This window comes from Camelus ferus, chromosome 5 (assembly GCF_009834535.1).
Source record: "Camelus ferus isolate YT-003-E chromosome 5, BCGSAC_Cfer_1.0, whole genome shotgun sequence".
NCBI lineage: Eukaryota > Metazoa > Chordata > Mammalia > Artiodactyla > Camelidae > Camelus > Camelus ferus.
In genome coordinates, this window is record NC_045700.1 from 58,495,269 (window position 1) to 58,516,828 (window position 21,560).

At 36.2% G+C, this 21,560-nt stretch overlaps 1 protein-coding gene across 1 annotated transcript in view; it reads right to left on the reverse strand.

Moving 5' to 3' along the window:
- The window catches only part of COL5A2 (collagen type V alpha 2 chain), a 127,898-nt gene that overhangs the window by 13,662 nt on the left and 92,676 nt on the right, over positions 1 to 21,560 (reverse strand). Inside the window, 26 exon segments of the mRNA XM_032479901.1 lie at positions 1,634 to 1,687; positions 3,130 to 3,237; positions 4,337 to 4,444; positions 5,115 to 5,276; positions 6,078 to 6,131; positions 6,670 to 6,723; positions 6,842 to 6,949; positions 7,382 to 7,435; positions 7,864 to 7,917; positions 8,118 to 8,171; positions 10,294 to 10,347; positions 10,624 to 10,731; positions 11,640 to 11,738; positions 12,066 to 12,110; positions 13,690 to 13,743; positions 14,475 to 14,528; positions 15,484 to 15,537; positions 15,634 to 15,687; positions 15,795 to 15,893; positions 16,614 to 16,667; positions 17,850 to 17,948; positions 18,536 to 18,589; positions 19,640 to 19,747; positions 19,977 to 20,030; positions 21,263 to 21,361; positions 21,479 to 21,523. Of these exon segments, the coding sequence (XP_032335792.1) occupies positions 1,634 to 1,687; positions 3,130 to 3,237; positions 4,337 to 4,444; positions 5,115 to 5,276; positions 6,078 to 6,131; positions 6,670 to 6,723; positions 6,842 to 6,949; positions 7,382 to 7,435; positions 7,864 to 7,917; positions 8,118 to 8,171; positions 10,294 to 10,347; positions 10,624 to 10,731; positions 11,640 to 11,738; positions 12,066 to 12,110; positions 13,690 to 13,743; positions 14,475 to 14,528; positions 15,484 to 15,537; positions 15,634 to 15,687; positions 15,795 to 15,893; positions 16,614 to 16,667; positions 17,850 to 17,948; positions 18,536 to 18,589; positions 19,640 to 19,747; positions 19,977 to 20,030; positions 21,263 to 21,361; positions 21,479 to 21,523 (1,944 nt within the window).

A 21,560-nucleotide genomic window follows, 5' to 3' on the forward strand; every position in this document is an offset into this window, starting at 1 on the left:
AACCACATTCCAGATGTTCAACTTCACCTGTGTTCTTTCTGCTTTAGAACATTCTTCCCTACCTCGTCTTTAACCACCACCCTTCTCCCATTTAGTGAAATAAAAGCAGATATCATACCATCTGCAATCTTACTATGGTGCAATGCTCCAAGGAGGAAACACCACTGGGCATCAAACTAAGTATATTCCCAGGATATACAGTTCACTTGAGAATAAAGCAAAGCGGTATCTGGAAAGAAAGTGGCTCCTTCTGATTTTATTCAGGAGACCCAATTAAGACAAGGTTCCAAATCTTATATGTCTCTTTAAGAAGTCAGAGATGAGATTACTATTATGTGAATGTATTAAGTATAATTATTTGACTTGAAAAATGGAGTCAGACCTTTTTTTCTGACAAAAATTAAACATTTTAAATATTATTTGACTGATTAGTTTGACCAGCAGGATAAACTTTCTCAATTAGGTTAGAGAATGGACACATAATACATTGAATAAGCTGAACTGGCAACTCTAAGATTTTGGGAAAAAAAAAAAATAATACACTGAAAGCACATATGCATTTAGAATTTACCAGTAATTACATCCTTTGCAATTATTAAAACTTGTGATTAAAATAAAATGTGACGGCAACTTAAAATATGCTTAAGGGTTCATAGATTTTCAAAATTATATTGGGGGTATATCAGCAAAATCTTTGAAGACTACTGCCCTATACAATATATACTGACCAACAGAAAACCCAGATGCCAAAAGAATTTACGTTGCCTGGATTTACAGCAGATGGAGGTGGTGGGAGGGTGGGGGCGTTTACCCTAAGATTGCTCAGAACTCCTCCTTTCCCTCTCTTTGAGTGCTTACTAGATACTTTAAATACATTATATAAAACCCAAATGCCCAATGGAATTGGTATTAATCATATTTAAAATATTTAAAAACTGACATTCAGAAAATTTGTTCAAGATCATTTAGCTAGTTGCTGAAGGAATTAAGATTCTAACTCAGGTCTCTCTGGTTTCAAAGTTCATTCTGCTACATGCTGAGCTCTTGGAGGAGAAGACATCATAACAGACATTAGAGAGGGGCTTATTTTGTCTTCCATTTACTACTATGTAGTCTGAGACAACTATGTGACTGCCCAAAGAGACTAGAGCTTCAGACAAAGTTGGGAATGTTTTCAGTTTAGCACATGTTTATTTAAAAACACATCATGAAACATACAATATTTAGAAAGGCATGGTTCATTTCCTCATGGTGCATTCACTTTAGGAGGTGAGTAGAGAAATTAAGATGTTTCACAGCTCTTTTGTGCTTCCACACTTTCGTGAATGAGTTTGAAATTCAGACTGCTTCCTACGTATCCTCATCCAAAGCCTTCATGGTACACCAAATATGAATGCAATTTGTTTTTCTACTGTTAATTAAAAAAAATGCCTTCTCACTTTGCTGTGTATCCAAACCTCATTTCATTTGCAAGGTCTACACAAATTATAACATTACAAGAAATATTGCTACTATCAGAAAAATCAGGCTGCACTGGGGTTGGGAGAAGAAAAACAGTTTTTTAATCTTTAGTACTACAAAGATTTCAAATTTACATTACTCCAGATTTTTTAATCAAGAAAATTGCCCTTACACGTTCTCCAACCGCACCATCCCGTCCTGGAGTACCATCATTACCAGCTGGACCCTATAAAGAATCATATTTGAAAAGTGAATTAACTGAGTAATAAAAAAATCACATGCCAATTGCCAGAAAAAATACAGCATGTTTTCCACCTCTCTTCCATATTATAAATTAGCATTTATGGAAATTCCAGTAGAAGAAAGTCTTCTGCCATCTTTCTATTACTTTGATTTGCTTGTGAAGTTATTAACACATTCTTACACTTCCTGGTGCCAATTTTAAATACGGTTATATTTAAGACACTGTATTTTCCACTTAGAATATAGTGCTTATGAAGTACGATGTTCTTTTCCCTGCCGTACATATTTCATATCCAAGAGTTACGAATGCCCAGTTATTTACTATAGCAGCTCTACTTTAAAAATGTTCTGGAATTTGCCTCAAATTTGGGTTCTTCAGTGTTTGGTGTGGATTTGGAACTCCCAAATCTACGCTCAGGTTGGCTTAATCAACCTCTTCAATGGCAGGTCCAGAGGAGGTGCCACCAGATGGGGGTCCTCTGCCACCAGGGAAGCCCCCAGATATTCCTCCTGGTATGCCTGCTGCACTCAATCTAAATTCTTCATTTCTACTTTTTTTATTTTTAAAAAAGAAAGAAAAGTCAAATTCTTTTAAATAAATAGACAACAATTACATTCCTGGAATTTTATGTTTTGTTTGTATTACCAGTGAATGGTTTTCCTCACTTTTACTGACCCAAATAACATCCTTAAAGTTTTAAAATAAAATAGCTGTTTAGATATTAAATTACTTTTTAAAATATATAGTCTTCCTTTCCTATTTTATTTTGATGTATTTTTAAGAACTGTATTTTTACCATTTGATCAAAAATTGCTCTAAAAGTTATTGATTGTTTCTTTCAAGAAAATGTGACATTAACTGGTGATTTATTCCTTAAAGCACTGAACAGAGGAAATTCCAACCTGTAACTTTTCAAATTACCTTTCAAAAGCTGATTTCCTCTCAAAAGAGCCTAAGGGAATATGATATCCATAATGATACTTTATAGAGATATTTAAGTAAAATGATCTGTACTTAACTTTGCCTTTTTCACAAGCTATACCAATTATATTAATCATATCACCATCAAACTTGGCAATTTTGACAAATAAGCCATTACAGAATGAAATAATAACAAGAGAAAAGATGAATGGCTGTGTCCTTTGACCTTCAAAACAATTTGGCAACAACCTAAATCAACAACCTAAAATACTTGGCTCCAGACTAGATGAAGGTCAGTGCAAAGTCACCAATTTCATTACCTTTTCCTTATATCATCATCTAGTCAACTCTCTAGGGAAGAAAAATACATCAAAAAACATCACTAGGAAACTTCCTTCAGGTCAAACGTACAATTTCTAAATGTCTAAGCTGATTTCTAAATAAAAAATTGTCCCCATGACAGCTGGATAAGGAGGGAGAGCAATTTTCACTACAGTTCTTACTTCAGGGCCAGGTTCCCCCACAGGGCCATTGGAGCCCGGGGGTCCCACGGGTCCAGGTGGGCCTTTATCTCCTGGTGCACCAGTTGGTCCTACTTTTCCTGGTGTGCCCTGAAATAAAAGTGTAAATATGTCAACCACTTCTGAAGAAGTTTAAGAATGCCAGTTCACATAAAGCCTACGTTTATTCAATTGGCACCTCAGTCCCTCTTCTATAGTAATAATTGTCCATTAACCCACAACACCCACATCACTGTAGGGCCCTCTTAGAGGCATGCTCACTTCTCATCACACTCATCCTGACCTTTCAAAGGGACTGAGAGGTATCCTTAGCACCAACTTGAGTGCATTTTGGGTTCTCATCCAACGTTCTCATCAATTCTGGATGCCCTTCTTGAATCTGCATCACTAGTAAGATATACTCATCCTTCTTCATTTCTGCTTTGTCTGCTCACTTGATTTCTATACCCTGGCAGTGTGGTCTCACTATTGGGAGATTTTACTTCCAGCTTCCCTGGCTGGTAACAGTAAGACATCCCTTAACTCCTGGGTTGCTAGTTTCAGATCTCTATTCACATGACCCCAGCTCCAAGGTCCCAGCAGTACAGCTCTCTGTCTACATTCCATATAAAAACGTCACATTTTTTTCCCCTCAAGCATGTAAACTTTCAGCTGTAAAATTCAGCCTCTTCAAAGCTAACAGTGAGTCAAACGTTTATTCATACTCCAGGGAACAGGAGATCACTTTCAGAATCCCTCTTTATAGTTCACCCCGCTTTCACCTCCAATATTACTTTAGCTTAACTATTTCTTCCCTTTGATGGTTTATGAAAACTCTCTGAACCGTGAAATACAGATGTTTCTGTTAGGCATGTTTATTTAAAAAGAGGCTACCCACTCATCAGGAGATGATCCCCCTCCTCTAGGTCCCTGGATATTTTTAATCTCTAAAGAAAGATTTAGAGTCACCCCAAATCCATATCCTTATTAGTCTACTTCTCTAGTCCCAGGGTTAAATAAATGTATTTTTCAAAGACATTCTAAGGTACTTCAGTAAAGAATTTGACATTTAAAGTCAAAAGGTTTTTAAGAAACTCAGAATTTGTGTCTAAAAAAGACTGTAGATCTATTAAGAAAAAAAGATAAATTCGTTCTTCACAAATTAGTACGCACACAACCAGATGAAATATTGACCAATGCCGTCACTTACTGCTGGCCCTGGAAGGCCGGGCATCCCTCGCTCTCCGCGCTGCCCTGGCATGCCGACAATTCCTCTTTGCCCGGTAGTTCCAGCTGGACCAGGGGGACCATCTGGACCCTAATTTTAAGGACAAATTATAGTGAGAAATTCTCCAGGGAAAACTATGTGCAAGTACTTCACAACAGATCATAGCTTTACAGATTTTTCAGTATGAGACAAAGTTTTCTGTTTCATAAAACCACACTATATACGAGTAGCCATAATGTGTAATTCACACTAAGCCTCTAACAATATTTAAAGGTGAGAATGGTTCATTAGTTGGAAAGGAACTTGAACATTAATGTGAATATTGGTAGAATAAAAGGTAACTATTCAGGCAAATATTTTTCCTCTTTTTAATATGACAAATTTTTTAAATAAAGAAACAAAATAGGGCTTTATCTAAACACCTTAATGTTGAAAAATCTGGATATTAAATAAAATAGTCTGCTTTAAAAATTTTTTCTTCATTCAGTACAGATACAATACATTTTGTAAACAAAAAATGTTTTCTTATTTAGTTTTTGAGCACCATATCCATTACTGTTACATTTTTGTATCTGTACATATACTTTTTTCCTAGAACTGAGAACTGTAAATTAAAAACCTACAGAGCAGAATGCGTTAGAAAGATTACAAAAGTGCCCAGATAATGTATAAACAGCTTTTTCGTGGCTGTCATTATCATGGGTTTCTATTAGTAAATCTCTCAGTTAGAGGTGGTCTAGAACAAAGATGCCAAACTTACAGGTTGCCCATCTTCTCCTGGGTCCCCTTTGTCTCCTGGGCCACCAGGGGGGCCAGCTGGTCCTCGATCTCCCACTCGTCCATGAGAGCCAGGGTCCCCACGAAGACCTGGTGGTCCCTCCTTCCCAGGTTCCCCTAAGGGCCCCGCAGGTCCTGGAGCTCCCTAGTATAACATAGAAAGAGACCGAGGAGGGCAAAGTGGAAGACACGTTAGAGGACCTAAAGTGATGGTCTCTGCCTCAGAGGTAGATTCCCAAGCCTCACAGGGTCATTTTTCCTGTGAGAGAATTGGTCACACAGTGGATTTAAACAAAATGAAAAAACAGAGCTACAGAGTCACTCCTCAGAGAAAAATCTAAATTACATACAGACAATTACCTTTGAGTCATTATTAAAAGTGTGCTTACAATATTATAAATCAACTATACTTCAATTTAAAAAATGAAAAATAAAAGTAAAGTGATGTGGAATTACAAAAAAAAAGTGTGTTGAAACTAACTTGAATTTTCAAACTTCATAAGGCTCTGCCCCAACAATGAATATATAATATTTTATTCTGTCTGATCTGATTTTCTAATGAAATAATACTATTTATGAAACACAATTTCAGATTCTGCCCAACTGAAGGAAATGATTATTAGCACACAGTACTGTTAGTATTTAGTACCCAAATGAAGTAATAATGAAACATTGTGGCTAAAAAGGACTTGGAAGTAAGTTCCTCTGAGACACTGGATGATTAAAGATGGATTTGCTTTGACAACATTCCAGTGTGAACTATTGGGACAAGAGTTGCCAACATGGACTAATAAATCATTAAGGGATTAAACAAAAGAACAAACAATAGCTCAAATATACATGTGTATCACACTATAATAAGTACATATACGTGTGTTTGTGTGTATTTTCATCTGTGTGTGTAATTACTCCACTGTCAATGATTTGAATTACTGATTTGACTTACAGCAGGACCTGGAGGTCCAACTCTGCCGGCAGAACCAGGAAATCCTGTAGCACCCTAGAAATATAATATCATATAAGCAATTTTAAAATAACAATTAATTACATATATTTTCTGGGATCTATGTTTTTACAGAAATATTTAGGTCTTTTTATTCACTTCCTTGTTATGACCAATACACTTTTTCTTGTATCCTGTTTTTGAGAATAGATCTGGATTCATTGGTAGGAAGGAGGCTATTTTTCTTTTTCCATTTTCCATTTATCTTGCACATGTACAAGTATGTCCAAGGCTAGGGCTAAAATCACATTAATATTTTATATAGCAGAATTATATAAAGTGCTTTCACATTATTCATTCCTTCTTCCATAGGTAATATATTATTTATGTTACATATGAGGCAGCTGGTTCTCCAAGATCATAAAACTAATTTTAACTCAGATCTCCATCGAAATTAAGTTCTCTTTCCACTACAGAATAGTTTATATAACTAAAATTTTGCTGTTAAAGCTTCAAATTAACTTTAAAATGGCCATGAAGCACTAGCTATCTGTAATTAGTTGTGTGTAATCCCCAGAGCTTCAAACCAACTTACAGGTGGACCCTGAGTTCCTCGACCACCTTTTAGTCCAGGAACACCATTAGGACCCTAAATAGAAAGAAACAAACAAAAAAAATCACTGTAGTAAAGAAAAATGTTCTAAACACAAGGTCTAAACGCTGGGCACTGGACTCAAGTTGTGTTTTGTTTTGTTTTTTTAACTTACGTGAGGGCCTGGGGATCCTGCTAGACCTTGTGGTCCAGGAGAGCCAGCATCTCCCTTCTGTCCCGGCTCTCCAGGTTCACCTTTCACTCCAGGCTGCCCATCAGGACCCTACATCAATTGAATAAATAGTCAATTGATTATAACACTAATAGACAAATTATTTCATTCTCATAGTAATTATTGCTAACATATAATCTATTCATATATTGTAACATGGTACTTTGTAATCAGTATTAAAGACTAAAAGAAAAAAAAACCCTGATGAGCTCTTTGGAGACGGTCTGAAAAAATGTTATCCCATCACATTTTTATTATACTTATTATAACAATAAGTATATAATTCAAAATTGTACAAACTCATCCCTTTTAGGGCCAGTTCATGAAAAAAATGTACTGAAAATGAAAATATTGCCTAGAAAATGATAAGCTTTCCAGAATCCTGGATACACTTTCAAAACACAGGACAATGATAATTAATTAAATTCATTGCTGTAACAAAAGGAATATTCATGGTAAATTAGGGCTATTTGAAAATCATACCTGGGGTCCAGCAAAGCCAACAGCCCCAGTTGGGCCGTTTTCACCACGAGAACCCTAGAAGAAGACAAAAGATTACTGTAGCTTTCTCACATTATTCTAAAAAGAAACAGTATTTTAAACTACAATTATGCAATTTGTAATATCTGGAAATGTACATATGGAGAAATTGGAGGTAGTGTTTGAGGAAGACTCTTAAGAGTGATATAGAGACAAGGGTCATAAGAAAAAAAATTTCCAAGGCCTTAGGTCTCAAAGAAGCTTCTAATTATTTAGTGAATGAGCTGCTTACCCAGACTTAATAGATGTATAGAAATAATGCACTGATTTTTTTTCAACTTTAATGAGAAAAGCAAAAGGTAAACAACAGGATGTTATAAGTAGCCTAATCCAATGGGCACAGTTTTATATAAATATCAAGACAAAATGATGAAGCATTTTACTCTCAATCTCATAGTAAAGAACATGAAAATACTGTGACTTACAGGATTGCCACGGGAGCCAGGAGGGCCAACTAATCCTCGAGGGCCAGGTTCACCCTGGAAAGCAGATTTTAGATGGTTATTGTCTAAAGCAAAACATAATACAACTGTAGGACATCGGGCACTATGTGTGGGGCAGACGGGGGAGAACTCTTGAGATGATCTAGCCCGACTATCATATTTTATGAAAGAGAAAACATAATGAAAAAGAGCCAGCTCTGATTTTGAGTCCACAAAATAACAACTTGTGACATTACCTTTTCTCCAGTGGGACCTGCAGGACCCGGAGGACCCAAGGGACCTGGGAGGCCCTGTCAATTAACAGAACACAGGCATATTGAGGAAGCGAATGCACAGAAATCTCCATGTTTAAGTTAACTAACTAAGAAGGGGCTATTTTGTTACGGCTTGGCTGCTTTTGTAAAACACTACTTATAAATGTTACAATCTGTACATTCTCAGTATTTTTCTATTTAGTCTAAAACAATTTCCACTGGATTTTCCACAAAGTGTTTTAATCTCTTTCACCCAATGCAACTCATCCATATGTAACTGTGTCTTCAAACATAAGTACTACACTAGGGCTATCCTCCAATGTTTCTGTTTCTTAGCCTGTTTAATTTGCTAATATCTATTTGAAATGTGACTATCAACTGAAAGGAGGCTTTTCTTCTTTTGTATAGAATACTATATTCTTATACCAGTGAAATATCACTCTATTTTTAAAAGTGAAATTGTGCTATGAAATGTGTGTGGAATGCGGTTTTCTGCATTTCTCCTGAGATGAAAAGGAGTGGCTCTACCCAGCTACACTGAAGTTGCCAGCGATCTTCAGCTCAGAGTGTAGGGGCTACCACGTGGCCTTTTCTTGACACGTGGTCACAATCTTTAAAGTGCTGCACTATACTGGAGTCCCTTCTAAAACAAGTCTGCTCTCTGAAATCTGTGTATTCCCTCTTCATAAGCAGCCCAGATACTCGTTTGTCTTTTATATATTACTGAAGAAACTTGAGGAACAAAATGACTTTTTACTTTTATATTTTTGACAAGGACATGAGAAAACTGTGATCTTCTACTCTCTGGATCGATAATGAAACAATATTCTGCCAATCATTTACCTAAGATCCTTCCTTAAAGAATTTGATTAAATCCAAAGATGAGTTCATTAAATTCAGACTTTTTTCATACAGAGAAAACATTATTTTTCCCTTTACTGTGGGATTTCAGCAAATGCTCTGCTCTGCTTCTTCCCTAAAACAACATACTGCCCTCACAAAAAATAAAGCAGTCATTACTTAAGTCTTGATCCTATTACACTGCATCTTCAAAGTAGTTCAAAGGAATGACAGATGTATTTCAAATTTCCCTGTAAAATAAACTGCCACTGCACCACTCCTTCAAACGGTACTTCACTACTTACGATGCACTCTAGGCCAACTATGATGTAAAATGCAAACAACAAGCCAGGTTTACTTACTGTTTTTGAAATATTAAATCAAATATTAGATTTAATTAAAAGGCAAGAGACATTTAATGTTCAAAATGTGCTAAACTGTTTCACCTTTAATTAGCTTTTAGAAAAAGAAAAAAGGGATACTTAACACTAAGACTAAAACTTTTCTATAATTCACTTTCTTTTTTTAATCAAAAGTTAATACAATCAATGTATTAACAGTGACTCAATGGGCAGAATTAAAATATTAACAGAGCTCAGTGTTATCTCTTTTTGAATAGTATGACTACTATTGTCAGGGCGTAGCATGACAGCTAAGAGCAAACCATGTCATCCTGAAACAGACACTGTTTATCAAATATTAGGAACTATTTCCAGGAAATGCTGAATGTGTGAGCAACCGTAACCACCTGCTCTTACCTGAGGTAATCATTTATATATGAAAATATGCTATCAGTCTGATTGTCTGATTATCCTTAGAATTGCAAATACATTCTATTTTTGAGGACATAAAGCTTGTTAAACATCAGTTTCTGACATGACATTAAACAATGCTTCGGGGTCTACCATCCTGCCTTGCATGTCACTTACTCAGCCTCTTCATGGATGAAAGCATCAGTGATGACTCATCATGCAGTAATTTTCTCATCCCTAACATCGGGGTATTGAGAAACGTTTATCAGACCTTTGGCTGTTCTGTAAAACTCTACTTGCCTGCACTGGAATGAGGTCTAAGATGACTCATTAGATCAGCATTTTAATACAAATAAACATGGCATATAAAATGAAAAGATGATAAAGAGGGCCCCACCACTTAAAGCACCAACCTCATGGGCACAATAAAAATGTGTCTTATTTCATTCTCAATAATGAGACCACCATGGAAACAGGAACCTTATTTTGGAAAGTTCAGGCAAATTCATATGATAATGATGATACGGAGTCCAAGGCGAGCTGCTGAAAGGAATGATTTCACTTACTCTGGCTCCATCATTTCCAGCTGTGCCCTCCGCGCCTTTCTCTCCTATGCCACCCTGGGAAAACACACAAAACACCACTTATTCATTTAATCGTCTTTTTCCTACACTGGCGTGGAAGCTTCAGGAGAGCAGGGTCTTATCTTTTATGTTCATAGATGTATCCCCTTGAGCCTAGAACAATGCCTGGGGCTGTATATTTTATCAATACTTATTTATTGAAAGAATGAATGGATGAATGACTTGTGACTCAGGATGGTAGCAGTAAAAGTCTGCCCAAGAAATCACTAGCAGTAGAAAGTCTAAATGGATGAACTAAAGAACCAAACTTACTCTGTCACCCTTGGGGCCGGGAGTTCCTGCAATGCCTCTTTCTCCCGGCATACCTTGAAGACCCGGTGGGCCTGTATCTCCGGGGGTCCCAGTTGGTCCTGGGCTGCCCTGCAATGAACCAACAGTAAGTGAGCTCACCTATATAATAAGGTTGAACCACATGGAATTCCTGTTTCGGCAGGTCAAAAATCACAGAATCTCAGCAATTTCACATGGTTCAACCTAGTGCTTGTATTTTTCATTTGGGAAAATTGTCTCCAAGTTCATTTTTTAAAAAAAATTAGATCTTGCTGCTTTGATTATTGGTTTATGTTTTCAGCTTTTCTCTTTGGGGAAATTGGGTACCAATTCAAATAAAAATGATAGAATTGCCTTTTTCTTTTCTTTTTCCGGCAACATCATAAGAATTCTAATAAAAAAAAAAAAGGAGACATTCCATTCTTTCTCTAAAGAATTCATGATACTAAGCTGGTTTTCAGGCTCATTCAACAATTAAATTGAAGCAGATCTTCTCCATTCACTCTGGCCCTTGAGGATGATAAGGGATCTAATGCAGGAAATGATTTTTGCCTTATAATATATTGCACTTTTAGATTTTAAAAATGCATACTTTTATATATTTAGTAAGCAGAACTGTGGAAACTTAAGGAAAATGGAGCATATGATTAGGAATACCTCCTAATAAATTATTCAATTTCTTTTTCTTGCCTTTGCTTATTAACACAACTCATTAATAAAATTTGTATAAATAAATATTAGAAATACGTTTGTATATAAGAATGTATCACTACTTTGTGTACTAGATCATAAATCCCATCACAGAAAGGACTCCTTTTTAACTGACTTTTCAGTGCCAAAGAAAAGCCAAGTAGTTGCTTATTAAATATTTTTTAAAGAAGAAATTATATAATCAAATATTTTGCAAAAACAAGAGAAATACACTCTAGTACCATCATGTGTTTATTGGGCAGTCATCATAGGATATTTTAAAATCCCACGCCCACTACCATACTTACTTTTGGACCATCAGGACCGTGTCCTCCAGCCATTCCTTTCTCACCGGGAAGTCCAGTGATTCCTGGCTCGCCTCTTTCCCCCGGATTTCCTCGTTCTCCCTAGCACAATATATGAATGTCAAACAGTCTCACTGCTTGATCTGAAAATGGGTTAAAAATGTTTCTGGAAATCTGAAAAATGGCTTCTACTGGGGAATAATTTAATAATGAGCAATTATTAAGACTCAATTTTCTAATTTAGTGATAAGAAATAAACTTGAAGTAAGGATATGCCAGTTTCACAGCACAAAACATTTCTCATAAGATTGATTTTCCTCAAGGAGAAGAATTTTAATGCTTAAAATAAAGCCCAGTTTAAGACAAAAGATGCTTTTTGAAACTGAAGCCAATGGAAACAAAGTTAATCATGAAGAAGAAAATACTTACTCTAGGTCCTAAAGGACCAACTGCTCCCGGATCTCCAGGAACGCCCTAGAAAATACATTTTTTTAAGTGAAAAACTTTCAGCTAAATTTTAGGTATTTATTAGAAATACTTCCAGATCACATACCTAATTTCTTTTAACATACTATTAGAAGACTAAGCCTATAATACTGAAGAAAAAAAGTATATACACCTTTATAAATGAGGAGATATCACATACATTGCATAGAAATACTTTTCCAAAAAATCTTTTTATTGTACTGAAAGATTGATTTTTGGCAATGAATGCATGCAAAATATTATCTCACAAAGATAGCGCATTAGTCTTTTTAGTGACAATAAAACATAAGAAAAAAAGGCCTTTATTTCATAGTGGAACGTGAAAAACTTTTAAAAGAGAGAAGTAAAATGAAAAGCAATGAAGTACTGATCTTTTAAACAGAACCAATTCAATTTACTTTAGTAAATATTTGTTGAATGTATAATATGAACAAAATTCTACTAGGAATTGTGGGTTCAAACAGTGCAGTCATGACTTCGTTAAAAGTTTGTTCTTAATTAAGGGAAACTTGATTAATTAAAACTTCTGTTTGATAAAGATAATAACTGTATGAAGCAGGCCTCCAGTCTTCTCCCTTGAAATGTACTGTCTTCATTGCAGCGTGATCGTCCTAAAACCCAAATCTAATAGTATTACTTTCTACTTAAAATCCCTCATTAGCTTCCCATTACTCTTATAACAAAGAACAAATTAGACTCAAATTACGGACTTTCCAGAACCAGGCCCCTGCTGCCCTCCAGCTCATCTTCACCCTCCTCAAGTTGTGCCCCTCATTCCTGACTTGCAGATCTTTTTAGTGCTTGAATTTGATCAGCAAGCCTTTGCACTTCATGTTGCCCTTTCTTGGAGCATTTCTTCACCTTCCCTCCTCCTCGTTTACTATCATTCATCCTTCAGATCTCACAAAAGACACTACTTTGTGCAGGAAACTTTTCCTGAACTCCAGAGTCTGAATTAGGCACATCTTCCAGGTCTCCACACACACAGCACCTCCCTAGCACAGCATTTGGTACATGCTACTCTTGTAACTGCCTTTCTACTCTCTGTCTCCTATTCGAATATAATACAAGGGAAAGGCCATGTCCACCTTGTTTAATTGTTTAAGGCCAAGGCTTAGCAAAGTTTAGCATAGAGTGCTCAGCAAATATCTGTTGAATAGTTAAATGAATGAATAAAACACTCAAAGAAAAATAAATAAACCTATGGGCTGGTAAAATGATAGAAATAAAATGGTAAGTTTCTGTTCATAACCATTTATGAAGCTTTGAGTAAAATTCTATAGTTATAGTAAGATATATTTAGTGATTAAGAACAAGTCTTATAAGCATATGATCTGGGTTCAAATCATATCAGCATTATGACTTTGGAAAAATTACTTAACATCTGTGTGCCTCATTTTCCTCATCTGTAAAATGGGCATAATAATAGTACACAGTACATAGAGTTGTTTTAGGATTAAGAGATATAATAAACGTAGAGCAAAGCAGAACAGAACCTCACACATAACAAGTGATATTATAAGCCGGCCATTTTTAGTACCACTATTCTTATTATTTAAAAATTTACCTGGTCACCTGGCTTTCCACCTTCCCCAGGAGGCCCTGGAGGACCAGGAAGCCCCTAAAACAAGAGTAAGAAAATAAAATTGTGACTCTGTGAAAAATTAATAGGCCACCAGTGTTAACAGTTCACCTTTTACAATTCATGTAGTTCCTGACTGTACTTTCAAGCAAAAGATATTGTTTCAATCCAAGTTAAGCAAAACAAAATGAGGAACCTACATCTTTTAACATAACACAGCAGCTAGTCGTTCTTAGGTTTAGATTTTCATTTGCAAAGCAATTTGTAAAAAAGAGATAAGAATACAACAGTAGGTTCTTCATATTTGTAGAGTTTTTAATGGCTCTGAGAACAATATTTTAGGCTGCTAGAATAAATGCTGAAAGTCAGTCCTGAAAGGTTTTTTTTCCCTAAATCATGATTATTCATGCTATTAAATAATCTACCTCTACCATTCCAATATATTTACATAAATCATGAAAGTCTACTCAACAAACAATTTTAGACATTGTGTTGATAAAATTAACCTTAATATAGCTAAATAAACCCTACTGAGATGTCAAGAATATTTTATGATTTTTAACTTGTTAATAGGTTTGGGTTTTGATCAGTTTTTCAGAGGAAGTCTGTTCCTTCTCTTTGAACAAAAATGTCTGATTTTGTCCAAATATAAATCCTACTTACTAAAAGAGGAATGACTTCTTTGAAAATTGTAGGATTTCACATCATTCAGCCATGTCCTATTATAACAAGCATTTTGGTTAGGGGAAGAAGGCTGAGTCAGTGCATACCTGAAAGCCAGTGGGTCCTGGGGGGCCCTGTTCTCCTCTCTCCCCAGCAAGACCCTAAGTCATGAAGGAAAGAAAAGCATGAACAGCAAGAGCCAGATACTTATGCCTGCTTCCTGTATTTATATTTCTCTGTATTCCTTCCAATCACAAGTTTTTCACTTTAGCCAGATAAAAAACTAGTACTAAAAGTCACCAAATGGTATCATTTGAAGCCCCTGTTGGTGAAAAATTATCTTCTAATGCCAGCCAAGAGACTGATGACATGTGTCTATTTTTTATCAAAACATAAAGTGTCTGGAGCCAACTGTAAAATTTGGAGGGAAATTGGATAAATTGGACATGGAAAAGTTCACTAGTTTCATATGTAAAACCTAATCGAAAAGGTTAATAGTTCCATTGCAGTTTATTTCTTAGTGTCATAAAAATTATTAATCAAACCTTCAAAACTAGAATAACTAAAGAAAGCAAAGCTAGCATTTTAGAATGACATTTAAATTGCTTCATTCCAAAACAAGTAAATATGCCAAAATATTTCTGATCAACACAATTTTAAAATCCTAGGATGAAAATAATACCTCAAAGGATAAGTATTATTCCTTTTCAGTCCCTCCAAAAAAGAAAAAAAAGAAGCTTAAATAAATTTCTGTAAGACAAGTTATTAGAAAGGGTAGGTATAATTCAGTATTTACATATTTTAAATAAAATACAGTATAAACTATATGTCAGATACTATTTTCTTCAGCTGATATATTTCCAACTGTGACACACAGAGATGATGAGGTAGCTTTTGCCATCAGCATTTCATAGAAGTTTAAAATGAAAAGATCAATCATTCTATTTAAAAAGGCAGAAGATGCCAGCACAGGAATCAGAAGAAATGATATAACTGAAATTCTTCCATCTTGTACTTTCATATCCACTTCCCCCTGAAACTTACTCATAAGTAAAGTCTTGGACAAACATCACTGAAAAACGCTATGTCAATATATTCTCGCTAAAAATTACATACCGGGGGGCCTACAGGACCAGAAGGACCAACTTCACCATCTTTTCCAGGAGCTCCCTAGCATCACAGAGAGATCATTTATGAGGTGAGACCATGAGAATTTGGATAATTTCATACTTTTTTTTTTTTCTTTAGCAGAAAATGAATAATTACCCTCTGCCCAGGAACACCAGCATTTCCTGCTTCTCCCGGTTTCCCAGGGTCACCCTAAAGGAATCAATACCAACTAGTTAAAATTTCAAACAATTTGCTATAAATCCGCCTATTCCAAGTGAGGATTATGATGAGATGCAAACATTATACGCTATACTCACGCTGCTACCTTTGGGGCCTGGAAGCCCCATACTGCCAGGCTGCCCTCGGATTCCGATGGAGCCTGGGGGACCTGGCCTGCCGTCCTCCCCCGGAGCACCCTACAAAATTGACAGAAGCCATGTAAATTTTATGTAAGTTCTCTCCAAATATCACATCACCCATATTGTCACTTGTCTTTGCTTACTATAAAAGTTATCTAAGTTCAAAATTTTGCTACATTTTTATTTTAGTGAATCAGAACAGTTGAGTATTTTAAAACAAACAGCTGAGGCATTTGAGTATTTAGAACAGAAATTTTATTCTCATTCTACGCACAAGCCTCATCTTTCTGTCTCCTTATACTCTCATATTAATAGTGGAAAGCTTTCTTCTTTTGTTTGTGGTAGTGAAAACATAGGACTTCTATTTCACATTTGCAGCATAAGAGAAGGACCCAAAATATATAAGCTGTCAAAATTGATACCTATTTATCTCTTTAATGTGTAAAATTAGAAGGACATCAAGAAATGAGAATGTTGCTAATAGATAAATTCCCCCAATATTAATAAACACATTTCAACTTTTTCACTGATGTCAGAGAAGCAATACAATCTCAAACATTCATTTTAATAAAAATGTGATCAATTTTTGGTCAATTTGAAAATACTCATCTGATCCCTAGTATTTGCTTCCAGAAGGGGAGGGTGCATTTTAAACATGTAAACACGATCAGCATCCCCATGATCAAAACCATTAACCTTCAATACGTATTGGACCATTTAAGTTGTATGTCTATTGAGAAACATTTATGATGGTGGTCTTTTGTTCAGATAACTTACCAAAGGTCCAAGTTTTCCTTCAGGACCTTGAACACCAGGATTTCCTGTCAGACCCTAAAAATTAAAAGCAATTGTCAATTTGGTGCTGACCTGCAATTGAAGGAAAGATTCTAAAGAGTAAAAATAGCATTGCATTAAAAAGATCCAGTTCCACTTTGCAATGCCCATTTTCAGGCTCCTCTAGACAAACTCACAGGATCATCATGGGCCTCACCCAACCTGGCTTCAGAAGAATACAGGGCAAACAATACAGCACACCAATGGGGCATCACAGGTGGGACTCTTCACTGGGAGGAGTCCTCACAGCACAGCCTCCGGAGGCAGCCTCTAAGCCTCCCACAACGGGAGGCCAGATGTGAGGAATGAGTGCACACGGTGGGTACTGGAGCCACCCTGGTTTGAAATCTTAAGTAACAAGTATTTGTAACAGCACCTCGGACATAATACACCTGTCCTAGCAAGGTGAATGCCCAGTACAAGTCCCTGCAAACTCAGGAATTGCAAAGCTATGCCTCCTACCAGGTTTTTATAATTCATTCACAGTCTTCCAAGTCCAAATGTAGTCTACAATCAGGGGTCATTTTTACTAAAAGCAATGTTGATGGCTCATTCAGCTGGCACTCCACCTTCATCAGGTGTCTAGGGAAGAGTATAGAAGCGAAGATGAACCTAATGCCTGTTTCTCACATAGGAGGAGAAAGGGCTATTGGAAACTTTTACTCATACATCTAACACTGGGTTCAAGCTAAAGAACTTATGTTGAACTAAATGTATCTTTCCATGCAACTTTTTGTGTAATCCTTTTCTCTCTAAGGAGCATTGTGGAAAACTGAATATAAGGGTAATTCTATGGTTCAAACGAATTTTCAAGTGACAGTTTGTTAAAATGAAATTTATCAGGAATTCTCTTTGTCAAAAGTCAAAGAAGTTGTTTACCAGCAAGTCAAGAAAAATTATAAAAATTGACAAAAAGGATTTTTTTTCATGTCAAGTGGTAAAAATATTAATACACATGCCTTTGAAAAAGGGAAACTAGGAGTTACTGTGTTTTCTATAATGATAAAAATAACAAAACAGTATTTAAAAAGTAATGAATCAGTTCAAACCCATAAAAACAAAGAAATGTTCCAGGTTGTAAAAGCAAGTTATTAAAAACAACAACAAGAACAAGACACCTTCAATGAATGCTCAGGAGCATTTGTCCTGGGTTGTAGCAAAAAACTGCTGTGTTCTTACCCGAGCACCTGGAAGCCCAGGTTCACCTGGACGTCCCGGATCCCCCTGACCTCCTTTAGGTCCTGAAGAACCTACAGGACCCCTCTCTCCTTGAGCCCCCTGTTCCAAAGCAAAGCAGGACATGTCAGAAAAAAGGAGTACATGGAAATAAAAGCAAGCATATCTAAAAATTCCTGTTTTACAAATCAAACCACTAGCATAACATAAAATAGTTTGTCAAAGTAGTTACAAAACCTTCTTTGGAAACAATGTCACATCACATTTTGTTCTAATTTAGAGCCCTTGTCACATAGTGGTTTTTCATCATTAACTAATGAAAGCTGTGCTTAGAATCTCACTTTAATAATTTAGATTTGGGAAAAAACCTGAATTTTGAAAGAGTCTAAATTTCTAGATAAAGGAAAAAATATATATCAGCTAAAGGAAAGATCTATGCCTGTTCTTCTCAGAACGTGTCTGGAAAGTTTGAAAACAAACTTCTGCACACCTACAACCATCATCCTTCTCCCCTAGACCTCTAAAATGAAGGAACTGTGCAAGAGGGATTTGGCATCAGGGGTGACATCTGTGTCCAACTCTTTTCTAGATCTGGACCCACGTGAGCCAAAGCTAGATCACCATGCTGGGCAATGACAGCTTTTGCAGCACCATCCACATGAGTGTCAACCTTGATGGGATAACCTCACCTTTGGTCCAGGTAAACCATCAGAGCCCGGAAAACCACGATTGCCAGGAGCACCCTACAAATTATCAAAATGCAATTCTTAATTATTGTGGCTTTTTTGTAATATGCAATGAGTGGTAATTTTTATTTTTAGTATTATATGGTTTTAGGAGCTGTGATAAGCGATGTGGCAATAGATATGTACAAGAAAAAAATAACCTGACTCTACAGAAATTTTAAATTTTGAAAAACACATTAAGTACTGAGTCAAAAATCATTCAAGTCAGGAAATAATCTAACAATTCACTGTAAAACTAAACATAGAGAAAAACTGATACATCAATATGAGAAGCAAAGGAACAGCCCCATCTACCACAACCAAAATGTCAGTGATGGCATGCATTAGTACTGCCTTCCATGAGAAGCCCTTTGCATTCTCTGCGATTCTACACAAAAGTAAGGTGATGTTGTTCTGCCATTAAGATCTGTTTCATTATACTCCAGTCACAGCAAGCTCTTCTGATCATTAATATCACCAAGCCCTTTCTGGCCTCCTGGCTTTGCATTTACTGTTTCCGCTCCTGAAAATGGTCTTTCAAGTTTTCTTGCTGGCTTGTCTTCATCCTCAGGTCTTAGTGAGACACTCTCTTCTCAGAGAATCTTAGTGCCTAACCACCTCACTGAACGGCACACCACTGTCATATATTCATGGTCACTCTCTCCCACATCGCCCTGCTATGTATTCCTTAAGTGTGTATGACACTTATTAAAATGTGCAATAATGTCTGTGTTTACCCGTTGGCTTGTTTATTGTTCACCACCCCACTAAACTACTGTTTACTAGCCCCCACCTGAAGGCAGGGGCCAGAGCATTCTTGTTCACTGATGCTCCTCAAGCACTGTATATCAAATTGGCATAGCATAGTTGTTCAGTCAGGGTTAGCTGAATGAATGAATGAACAATGATGAGACAGCTGGCTCCTTGAATCCACAGAGAGCCACTCTGAACTGTGCAGTGCACCTGCTAGCATTTCTCTTAACTGCTCTAGTTGGTCTCACTATCTGAAAAGTTACTCACGCGATTATCCCACAACTATAAGAACTTATTTTATTAATCAAATTTTACCCTTTCTCCCACTGGGCCTGGAGGACCAACTGTTCCTGGATCACCTCGGGGACCTCTTTTGCCTTCTTCACCAGGTGGGCCTATTGGACCCTGAATGCCATGTGGCCCCTGTTGAAAACAGAAGGACAGTTACCATAAAGAGCTCTTCACCAAGTTACGGTAAAAAGATTCATTCAGGGAAGCCAGTCACAAATTTTAAACTACATTAAATAAACTATTTCCATCCAAAGGTATAGTAATTCTTATTGTCATTATTTTAAATACTTGAGTATTTTGGGCTCACACTTCTGGATAATATTCCTGTTTTTCTTATCATTTAAAATAAATAAAACCTTACGGGTTCCCCTTTTGGGCCAGCTTCTCCTTTGAAACCTGGAACTCCTGGATCACCCTAAAACAAAAACATTGGTTAGCTGTAAGAACCAGGATGTTTAGCCAGTCCAACCTGCTTTAATTATTATAGTGAATGAGACTTGAAAAGTTTCTGCAGCTGAGGCTTTAGCAAATCAGCAGTAAAACCTTTTTTTTTAACTTCTGCAAATCTCATAGAATGTGTATGAAATTTTATAAAACCCAGATAGTTAGGTAGCAATTTGTTTATTTTACAGAAGTTTTCAAGAGATTTATTTTTAAAATCTTGTTTTCAGTCATGCATACTAGGATAATTGGAATTATTCAGTTATTATTCCAATTTGATAATAAAAATTAGAACTAACAATGACAACTTCAGTAGATAAATGTATTTAGGGTCTGTTTTAGGAAATAGATTTGTTCACCCAGAATCAAAATAATTTTATATTTAGGTTCTATTTATTGAAATTTGATGACTTCAAATAGGGTATTTGAATACTCTAGGGTCTGGGTATATGTCTTTATAATACTATTTGTACTTCAGTTTGTGGGAACTAGATTGCTAAACCGAGAACATGATAAAATCAAATGTGAACTATCAGCCGCACTCATGTTTTAATAAATCTGTTACCAGCATTTTAAAAGGGTTTATCAGCATAACCAAATTACTTGGAACAGAATCCAAAATATTTGTTTTAAGTAGTACTAGAAAGAAAATTCTAATTTTTATATATCAAACTAAAAGATACATAAGCACAACTTCTCAATGTGCTTATTTCTTAAGGACTAACCATAATATTTTTACCAATAAATAATTCCTACAAAATACAGAAACTCATTCAATATGAACAATATGTTAAAATCACTCTTCAAGAATAAATCTCAAGGAAACAGCTGTTAAACCCATTTTTAGCCAAATAGTCATTATAAATCCCCAGGAAGCCTCCACATTTCCCCATACTGGCTTGTGAAATATTTTCATAATGTTTTTTATTCAACTATTCATAAAAATTCTATGAGATGGATCATGAAGTTATGACCTTATTTTAAATAACAGAATATTAAAACAACACAATGCAATAATTTTTGAGTTTAAATGTCTAAATTGTACACTAACATTTGGCTTCCACTTCACAAAAATTCCTATCTTCATTTGCCTGATTCAGATAAGTCACATTATCTATGTTTCACTGTATCTCATTATATGTTATTTCTCTTGGCGATCTTAGTTGTATTACACTAATGGATGGTAATTGTTTTAAAGGACATTACCGGTTGGCCTCGGATTCCTGGAGGTCCAGTGCTACCCTGAGGTCCTGGAGATCCAGGGGGTCCTGCTAAGCCAGGAGGACCAGATGTCCCCGGAGAGCCCTATCAGAATGCAAGAGTAACACGATGAGCAGAGACCTAGGGAGAAGTCTATGGTCAACGTCCAAAGGATTGTGTCCCTTTGAGCTTCTTGTGGCATAAATGCAGTTAGTTACTCACCGTTGGGCCTTTAGCACCAGGTGTACCGTCAGTTCCCACTGCACCCTAAAAGATACATGAAAAGTTTATGAAATATTAAGTC